This window comes from Nicotiana sylvestris, chromosome 3 (genome assembly GCF_000393655.2).
Source record: "Nicotiana sylvestris chromosome 3, ASM39365v2, whole genome shotgun sequence".
NCBI classification, from domain to species: domain Eukaryota; kingdom Viridiplantae; phylum Streptophyta; class Magnoliopsida; order Solanales; family Solanaceae; genus Nicotiana; species Nicotiana sylvestris.
This window is the reverse complement of record NC_091059.1, coordinates 91,224,088-91,234,192: the sequence shown is the minus strand read 5'-3', so window position 1 is coordinate 91,234,192 and position 10,105 is coordinate 91,224,088. Positions and strand designations below refer to the sequence as shown.

Here is a 10,105-nt window from a genome sequence, read left to right as displayed (position 1 = left end):
CCAAAAGCATACATTGCACTCTTTTCTTTCGACCGGGTTTTTATCCCAAGAAGGGTTTTACCGGCAAGGTTTTTAAGGAGGCAACACCTTTATGATACCTAAGGAAGACTCAACAAGTATTCAAGGTTTCCTTTTTCAATCAACCTCGAATACTGGGGGCATCCCCTCGGATGGTCACTTCCTCGGAAAAGCCAAGAAGTGCTGAGTGGCGTCTCGATAGGAAAATGATGTACCGGGCCAAATGTTCGAACGAAAACATGTATACTTGTACCAAGTAATCAAAGAATACTTTCCATCAAAGCATTTCGCATTTCAAAGAAGCTTGATATTTTTTTTAAAACGGCTCCAAAGCCAAAAACGTCTGGGGAACTGGCGTCAACAAATCAAAGCCGTATGACCCCCTGGTTGGAGATTCAAACTCATAATCCCTCAATGAGGCAACATAAAGATCACAAAACGTCCCGAATACTCGGGGACTGGCATCAAAATCTCAAGACCACATGACCTCTGGGTTGAAAACTCTGAAATCGTAAGCCCTCAATGAGGCAATTCAAAGTTTACAAGTAATGGATCCCGAGCCAAGAAACCTTCGATGAATCGGGGACTGTGGCCAACTGCCACCCCCATCGACTTATCAAAACCCGAGGCCATAAGACCACATGCAGGCAATCTCGGTCTCGTAATACCTATATAAGGTAAAAACAATATTTGTAAGACCTCAAGCAAAGCATGAACCACACTTGTACTAAGTGAGAAACAACAATATCTGTAAGACCTCAAGCAAGGCATGAACCATACTTATACCGAGTAAATAAAACTGTAAGACCTCAAAGGCATGTAAAATTTGTAAGGCTTTACTAAAGGCATAATCCCGATCATAAAGTTAAGGCTATATATCGAACTTGTAAGACCCCTAAAAAGGCATACCTTCAATATAGACGCCAAAAACTACTTCACTCGGGAATTGAAAGGCTCCGCCAAAGACAATGACTATGGTCACAAGGCTATACCAGCCAAACTAACATGACTCGGGGACGCCCGGCCATCGCTATAAAAGCACATACCTTCAATTACTTTGAAAATACTTCAAAACGAACTGGTTAAACAGGCCACCCTCGACATTAGGTAAAAGAGCTTCGACCATGTCAGCTCCAAACTATAGGCTTCGAGATACTCAGCCGCCGAGCCAAACTTCCCGAGGTGCTCTTCATTGCTATATAACGGCTAACAATTGAGGTTTTTATAAAACCTTCGAAGAGTCAGGAAAATATGACTTCAAAAGTCCTTAACGAGGGAAAAATAAAGCCTACTAGAGGTCGTACCGACCCAATACGTAGGATCCATAGTCACCAGCCCATACTAGAGGTCGTACCGTCCCAATGCGTAAGAGCCACTATCGCCAGCCCATATAAAAGGTCGTACCGACCGAACGCGTAAGAGCCTAAGGGCCAGCCTTAAATTCAAAACCTTGAGAGTCAAATGAGCTCGAGTCGAAACTCGACTCGGAGACTTAACCCAAAACAGTTAACTAAATATGCCTAATAGCAAAAGCATAAGAGCTCAAAACACCGGCTTATACTAAAAGGTCGTACCGACCAAGCGTAAGAGCCTACGGGCCAGCCTAACGAGCCCCAGGGTCCTACTATAAACCTAAGGGTTCTATCCGAAAACCAGTTCATCTGGCTAATAACTGGCAAACATCGAAGCAAAGAAAAGTGTATGAAAAATAAAATCGTAAGGTTTCTTTTATACATATATGCGAAGAAATACAAGCTCCATCTACAATGTTCTTTGAAAATACTATACATAGAATCGGAAAGGGAAGGCCGAATATATGTCCACCTCGGGGACTATGGCTCGTCGGCCTCTTTCTCACTACCCTTGGCTTCAGACAAAAGAGACCTAGCGTCACTTTGCCTGCTTTACCTCTTCCTAGAGGTCAAAGCCCCTGACATGGATCTCCTCGAGGGTCTCCTTTCAAGATTTGTACCGACCATATTCCTTGCCCCTGCTCTCACGGTCAAGAGCCCTTCTCACCTCAGCTCGAGCATCGGCAACATCCTTTAAATAGACTGCCACTTTCTTGTCAGCCTTCGTGCGGCTCATTACGGCTTCGGCCCGGGCATCCACAACTTCGGCCTTCATCTTAAAAAGCTTAGACTCGAGCCTTGTAATCATATTCACTCGAAATTGCTTGCACGAGCATTCCGGAGTTTCACCTCGAGGGCGAAAGCTTTGGACAAAGCATCCTCCTTGGTCGCACTTGGGCATCTACCTGAGCCTTTAGCTCGTTACGCTCGCATTTAACCCGGCCAACTTCACCCCAAAGTCGTTCCAGCTCCTCCGTTTTATTCTCCAACTGGAATATCGGAATATTAATCTCTGAAAGCAGAAGGAGGAGCATATATTGACACGAAATTAAGGTTACCTACCTTTCGAGATGGCTTTTGGAGCTTCGACTTCGATCCGCCTCATACCGCAGGTATACTAGCTCATCTTCCTTCTTCGTGCAAAGAAGCATGAGGGATTTCTCCCCTTCCAAAGCTTTCCGCAGCCTGGCCTCACGGCGAAGCAGCTCGGATTTAAGCTTGTCAAAGGCCTGCAAAAAAAAGGGGGGGCTCTATAAGAAAAGGAAGACGCCAAACTGAAAGAAGCCTACACTGGCTACCAAAGGTCGAGCACACCTCCGATGGCTTTGTTCCCCCCGAAGTACCTTCGGTAGGAGAAGGGTGAGGTGCCGGATGACCCTTGTCCCTCTAAGTACCTTCGACGGGAACGGTAAATGTTTTTTCAAGAGTAGAGTCCTCTGAAGCTGAAAGGTCGACTGACTCGTCTCTTTTGAACCTCAGAGAAGGACTCGCCCCACTGCGAGCATCCTCACACCTCGAAGATTCTTTCCATTTATTATCGATCTTTCGCTCCGAGGCTGGCAATCTCTCTTCCTTCCCAACGGACACGGCCGCACCTCACAAAATTCTCCAACAGCTGTATTGGCAGAGTAAATGCGCTATAAAGAATGTATCTTTCTAAGAAAATGAGCCACTAAGAACCTACCATGATGTTTGGCCTCCCATTTCCCTTTGGATAGGTCTCGCCATTTGCACTTGTCGTAAGTCGAGCAAGCTGCCAGCTTGCGAGACCATTTCGCCAGATCGGGAACCTCGTTCGGTATCTAGGGGATCGCTATAAAAGGCAAAAGGGAAAATATCTTCACAAAGCTTACCTCAATTATGGACCAAAACAGTAAAAGCGCGAGTGTGCCACTTACGTGTGAAATTCCATTTCTCAGTAAATGGCATAAATTCTCCAGGTATAACATCAACTGTTCGCACTCGAACAAATCGACTCATCCACCCTTGGTTCTCGTCCTCTTCATCACTAACGGCAGGGGGCCGAGTGGATCGAGATCGCAGAGTAATCAAGCCTCGTTAATGCAAAGGCCGATATAACCTAATGAGATGTCTAAGGGTGAACTCGAGCCCGACCTTGTCCGCAAAATACCTTATCATCAGCACTATCTTCCAAAAGGACCGGTGAACCTGCACCAACGTGACATGATACTTCCTACAAAACTCAAGCACGACCCTATCAAGAGGGACCAATGTAAAGGGGTATGCATATACATTCAAAAACCCCTCGACATGAGCCATAATGCTCTCCTCCGGTGAAGGTACATGTACCACCACTTCTTCTCCCCATCCGCATTCTTTTCTGACTACCTCGAGATGATCCTCCCTTAATGAAGAGATATACCTCGATGTAAGCTCCTGGCATCTCAGAACATTGGGAGGTTTCGCTAACGTAAAATCTCTCTTCGAGACGAAACATCTCGACGTTCGCTTGCCAGACGTTGGCGGTGTGCCACCGACCGAGTGAAAGGTTAGGATGGATTTCTCCTCTCCTTGGCAAGTGGATTTGTGTTCGGCGGCCATGGTTGAGGTGAAAGAAAGAAAGGGGAAACAAAAGACACATGCAAAAGCTTTGAGTTGAAGGAAACTTGGTGCATGGAGGAGAAACCCTATAAAAAAGATGGTCACCTAGTACAGTAGTGTTTTCAAAAGAAGGGAAGGCAAGTACATATATAGAGCAGGTGGCGACCGTTCGCCTGCCCTAAGGACCAATGGAACGTGACAATGTCAGTACCATTTTCTTGGGAAATGACTGGCGAGGCCACCTCGATCATTTCACAGTCATATCACTTGAGTGATTCCGTCGCACCAGCACGCAGGAGTCATTCAACCCCGAGGGATTTCGACATTTGCAGGGCATCAACCCTATAAAAACTCTCGGCCCTATCTTGAGATGGTAACCAATCTCAAAGGCCTCAGCTGCTCTAAGCATATGTTCTGAAGATCCAATAATCAGAATTTGAAGACAAAAGCAATAAAGCATAGCGCTTAAAAACTGGAAGCGGAAAGAAGAAACATTATATTCCCAAAAAATTCATGTACAATGGGGGAGCGTTTACAAAGTCTTTCCCTAAGAAACCCTAGCACAAAAAGGGAAAAGGGCGACCTAAATTTACTCATCACCCCCGGAGTCATCATCGGAATCCTCATCCGCTGCATCTGAATAGGTAGTTTCTTCCTCCATGGCCTCCTCGATCTCGACTGCGAAATCGACGCCCTTGCCACTTGCTTCCTCAAAGGCCCGCTTCCATTCTTGCGCACGAGCACGAGCAACAACCCGAGTCAACTTTTGCTCGACCCCGGCTAGTATGTCTCGAGCCTTTTCATTCGCAGTAGCGACATCTTTCGTATACGAGGATGCCTTTTCCTCTACCACAGACCTACCCAACGATAGCACATCGATCTCCTCCTTGGCATTCTTCAAGAGGTATCGGGACGATGACATCTCCATCTGCAGAGAATCCCTCTCCGAAGTTACGACCCTATTCTGCCTCCTTAGGTCGAGGACCTCCTCATCCTTGACAACTATCTCCTCCCGAAGATGCCCCAGGAGAGCATTCTTTTGCCCAACCTACAAAAGGCGAAATTAATAAGTATCAAGTCAAAATAAAAGGCAGGACTCATAAAATATAGTAGCACCTGCTCAACAAGACCGTCTTTATCTCGGCTCATTTCTTCCAACGTTGCTGGGAGTGCACTCATCTCCTCCTCCTTTCGGGCGGAAAGAATCTTCGACTCCTTTAAACTCGAGGCAAGACCCTCGACTTCCTTCTTATGACCTATAAGCTCATCTCGCAGCTTGGAGATGGCATGATCATACAACTTTTTAGCCTACAAAAAAACAAAGAAAAATACTTGAAAGTGCAAAAATATGTCAAGGTATTACCTGCCACAGGCAGCCCTCTGCTTCCTCGATGGCACCGGAAGCATCAAGGCCAATGTTCTTGCTAACTCCATCAACGAAGCTTCCGAGCTTGCCTTCCCCCTTGTGAGAGCTTCTCGCTTTGGGGATGTTCAGGTCATGTGCATCTCTAAGCTCTCCAAGTGAGAATCGAGGACCCAAATTAAGGCCCCCCAGAACATCGAAGAACCCAAAGGACAAGTCCTGTCCCCGAAAAGCTCCAGGCTCGGGCTCTTTAGAGCCGATAGCAGTAAGTTCTCCGACAGGGATCGTGTTGTGTTTGGTTGAGGACTCAGGGACTGTATCCACGCCCTTCTCGAGATCCTCAGAAGCTTGGGCTCGAGCTAAATTAGTCGTTCCCGACTCAGCGGCCCTCGGCACAGACACTTGGGGGGCATCCGGGCCCAACCTCTTCCCTTGTACCAAAGGGTTATCTTCATCATCAGCATCCTCATCCTCATCATCAGAACTTGCTCCAGAAGCTTAAGATGAGACCTCGACTTCAGCTCGAGGCATACGAGACATGGGCTTCTTTGATATAGGGGATTCAGCAGCCGTCTCCTTTTTCCTCTTCTTACCCTTATCGGGTTTAGAGGACCCTCCCTCGCCGACCGGAGGCGGTCTCATCTGCACTCCATCGCCATGACCTGCGCGAAAATAGGAATCAACATTTATCAGCCCGGGGGATATGGGGAAGATGTATGATAACATGATGGAGGCGGCAAGAAGAAACTTACCATGATTCTTGGCCACCCACCGCGTTTTAGCCAACTCAGGCCAAGAACACTCGAGATAGGGGAACGAGGTATCTAATCCCCCAATCCACCCTAACAGGTTCGGAATAGATTCAGGGTACCAAAGGGCAGCTGCGTGAGCAAAGGGAAAGTTAGTTTCTTGGGAAGAAAGTTAGAAGGCGATAAAGCATACTCAAAGAAGAAGCACTTGCGCTTCATGTTCCACTCCTCCGGGAATGACATCTATTCTACCAGAATAATATTCGAGGTCCTTACCCAAACAAACCGGCTCATCCACCCCCAATCCTTGTGTTCGTAGATACTCGAGAAAAAGGGTTTCGATGATCGAGGGTGAAGCTTGATCAAGCCTCGAAAAAGATAGGGGTTGTGCATCCTGATTAGATGATTAAGGGTAAAAGTCGTATCCTTGACTTTGCTGGAAAAGTAGTGAAGCATGTAAACTATCATCCAGAGAAAGGGGTAAACTTGGCCAAGTGTCACCCGGTATTTACAACAGAAGTCAAGAATGACCGGGTCTATAGCTGGAGAAGAAGGGTTTTCGAGGAGTCGACAGGGCCCAAGGTGAACGGGTATGTATATACATAAAGAAAATTGGCCTTATGATCCGTTATGCTCTAGCTGGGGCCAGGGATCTCAACCAGCACCTTCTTCCCCCATTAGCAGTCTGCCCGCACTTTGTCTATATCCTTCACAATGCTAATGAACCGGAACACGTGTTCGCATCGACCCGGCGTATATGAAGGTCTATCGATGGAAAAATCCTTCATACTATCGAACTCGGTGGGTGTACACTATTCGACGGTAGGAGCCACTTTGGGCTTACCCTTGGATTTATGCTTGGAAGTTCGAGATGAAGAAGCAGCCTCGTCCTTCTGAGGCACTGTCTTGGAGGTTATATCCATGGCAACTAAAAGTTTTCCTTTTCTCGAGACGGAATGTAGGAAACCAAGAATAATTAGAAAAGGGGCGTAGAGGAAGATGGATTTGGATCTAAAAGCTTGAAGTAATCACAAAAGTGCGAGTCACCAAGCAATTGGGGTATTTATAAAAGCCGTAGCGGAAAAGCCGAACCAATAGCAGTTCATGGGTTTCTCGATAGTCGTGTTGACGGCGACCCTTGCGCGACTTTTGAGTTATGGCATTTAATGCTCTTATAGGACTGACGTCATGATGATAATGTGCAAGGAGTAGGAGTTCGAAACGCGGGGACTATCTATATGCGGTAAAAATTAGCAGTTCTATTTTACGATCATCAAGGCATCTCAGGGTCTCCCAGTGATTGACTTCGAGGCTTCATAGCGACCGGCCTTGAGGCAGTGTAAACCCGTAGTTTCGGTGGATCGATGTGATGTTCCCAAAGCACGTAACCAGAGCTGACAAAGCCTATTAGGCTAGTCCAAGCCAGTATCATGGCATTAAATGGCTGTACCGGCTCCATATCTTTGTAACAAATATTTTTGTACTATGTTGGGATTCCCCCTCATATATAAAGGGGATCATTGTCATTTTATAAATTATTGGATACTCAATAATGAATACAAGAACATTCTCTCTGCTCTCTAACTAAAACATACTCTCTATTTGGCTCTATTGCTTACATTTATTGCTTCATTTCATTTATTATATCTCATTTATTGTTCTATATTTATTGCCCATTATTGATCATAATGAGTCGCAATCGCAAGTCTCAAAACTGTTAATCCTCTATCGATTACCCTTAGCCGAGTGTCCGGCTCCACCTCAAGGTCAGCATATGCCAGCTCGGGGCCCCGATTTCCAGCCCTTCGGTTCGGTTATTATACTATCTACAAGCTCTTATCATATTTTCTAAACTCTTACTTAGCATCTATTGCCTAAATAACTAGCATAAAATAGATCACGTATTTTTAGAACCACAAAATCAAATCTAATTGTAATTACCATTTTCAAGGTAAATAGACTTGTTTGTGTGATTGGACGGGGGCCCGGGGGCCTCGAATGTGTTTCAGGGTGGTTTCAAATCATTTCGGGTTGTTTTGCAATAGTTGATGCTGCTGTCTGGTGTTGTTCTTCGCGTTCGCAAAGAAGGATTTGGCTTCAGTGACTTTGTTCTTTGTGTTCGCGAAGAAGGAAATCTCTGTTGCACAGGTCTGACTTCGGAGGCTCATATCTCGCAATATATAAGGACTTTGGAGATGATCCAAGAATGAAAGTTGTAGTTCATTGTGTCTAGTTTTCAAAAAAGCAAACCATTAAGTATTTGGATTTGTGTACAAAATGGTATGGATGATACACTACAGGCTATCCGGGATATTTGGATTTGTGTACAAAATGGTATGGATGATACACTACAGGCTATCCGGGAAGATGAAGAAAAAATTTGTGTTGCATAGAGCTAACTTTGGAAGCTTATATCTCAAAATATATAGGGAAATGATAGATGACCAAAACATGAAAGTTGTAGATCTTGGTTTCTAGTTTTCAAAAAGTTAACCGTTTGTCATTTGAAGTTTGGTACAAAAGTTTATGACCATTATACTATAGGCTGTCTGAGAAGAGTTTGGGAATGGCTATCGAGAATTTTGTTCATCGCGAATGCGATGGGAGGCCCGCGAACGCGAACAAGGGTTGCCTGGTAGTGTATAAGTTTGCAAAAATGGGTTTGTCTCGTTTTATCTTATTTCCTCCATGGGAGACGACCTAGAAGCAATTTTGGAGCTCCATCTTCATCATCTATGTCAAGGTAAGTGATTCCCACCTATTGCAAGTTAATTACTTGGATTATATCTAGATTTCAACATGGAAAATCATGGGAAATTAGTGGAAATTTTGGGGTTTTGAAGAAAAACCTAGAAATTTATATTTTTGGATTTTGACCACGAAATTGGACATGGAACTTGGAATAAATTATATATTTGAGTTCGTGGTGTTATGGGTAAAGTTTATCTTCGAAAAATTTTGGAATCCGGGCATGAGGACCCGAGGGTGATTTTATCGACTTTTCAAGGGGAGTTGGAAATTAATATAAATAGGATTATAATGGGTATTTGAGTATATATTAATGGGTTTGCATAATTATTGACTAGTTTTGGAGCACTGGGCACCAGTTTGAGTCGTCGGAAGGGCTTGAGAGCCGGTTATGGAACTTCGGAGCGAGGTAAGTCTCTTTTCTAACCTTGTAAAAGGGAATTATCCCCATAGGTTAAATAATGAAATATGCGCTTATATTTATGGGGGCTACGTACGCACGAGGTGACGAGAGAACATGCGTAGCTACTATTATGTTTAAGTCTGGGAAGTCTAGAACCCGAAAGCACGCTATACTTGAAATATTTGGAGCCTTATTGACAATTTAAATTGCTTAAATCATATCGAATAGGTAAATAAATTTTTAAAGAAATTAAACATCATTTTCTTGACCGTTAAAGAGAAGTTGCCATTTCTTTGGGTAATTATTTCCCCGACGAATTTTTGATTGACTGTTTGATGTATTTATTTCTTTTTGACCGCGACGCATGTATGATTGGCAAGCGGGACAGTAGATGTATCTATGGTTCGCGGCATTCGACCCTCTGGTAGTTCATAGTTTAAATATTTTGTTGGATCGGACCGTATGACCTCGACATGATTTGTGCATGCTTGTATTGCTTGCCTTGAAATTGTAAATAATGATATTGCTTTCCTGACCTGAGATAAATTGATAATTGAGGAAATATAAACTTGAAAATCTCTTATTATCAAAAGGATTGATTACTTTCTATATGATTCCCTTGAGTTTACTGTTGTTTTTAATAAATCCACGACTGATTATATTATTGGGCCACTAGTAAGTGTCGAAGTCGACCTCTCGTTACTACTTCTTCGAGGTTAGACTGGATACTTACTGGGTATGCATTATTTTCGTACTCATACTACACTTGTTGTGCATTTTTGTTGCACATGCACATATATGTCTAGTGGCTTCGTTGGGCACAACGACATGGTTGATACGGAGACTTAGGTGAGCTTCATCTCTCGAGACGACACGCAGCCAGTGGAGTCTCCTACAAAGAATTGTACTT

General features: G+C 44.3%; 1 protein-coding gene across 1 annotated transcript; it reads right to left on the bottom strand.

Annotated features, from left to right (window-relative positions):
* Positions 1-4,521: 4,521 nt before the first annotated feature.
* LOC138887666 (uncharacterized) lies at positions 4,522-6,967 on the bottom strand. The gene is made up of 6 exons (XM_070169441.1): positions 6,889-6,967; positions 6,048-6,176; positions 5,829-5,957; positions 5,296-5,744; positions 5,049-5,240; positions 4,522-4,980 (listed from the first exon to the last, which is right to left on the bottom strand). The coding sequence occupies exons 1-6, from the start codon at positions 6,965-6,967 to the stop codon at positions 4,522-4,524; spliced, it is 1,437 nt and encodes a 478-aa protein (XP_070025542.1).
* Between the last annotated feature and the right edge of the window lie 3,138 nt (positions 6,968-10,105).

Coding starts and splice junctions, on each gene's coding strand:
- LOC138887666 (XM_070169441.1), bottom strand. CDS start 6,967: ATGGATATAACCTCCAAGACAGTGCCTCAGAAGGACGAGGCTGCTTCT. Junction 5,958..6,047: donor GTGGGTGGCCAAGAATCATG/GTAAGTTTCTTC, acceptor ATTTTCGCGCAG/GTCATGGCGATGGAGTGCAG. Junction 4,981..5,048: donor AAGACGGTCTTGTTGAGCAG/GTGCTACTATAT, acceptor CGCCTTTTGTAG/GTTGGGCAAAAGAATGCTCT.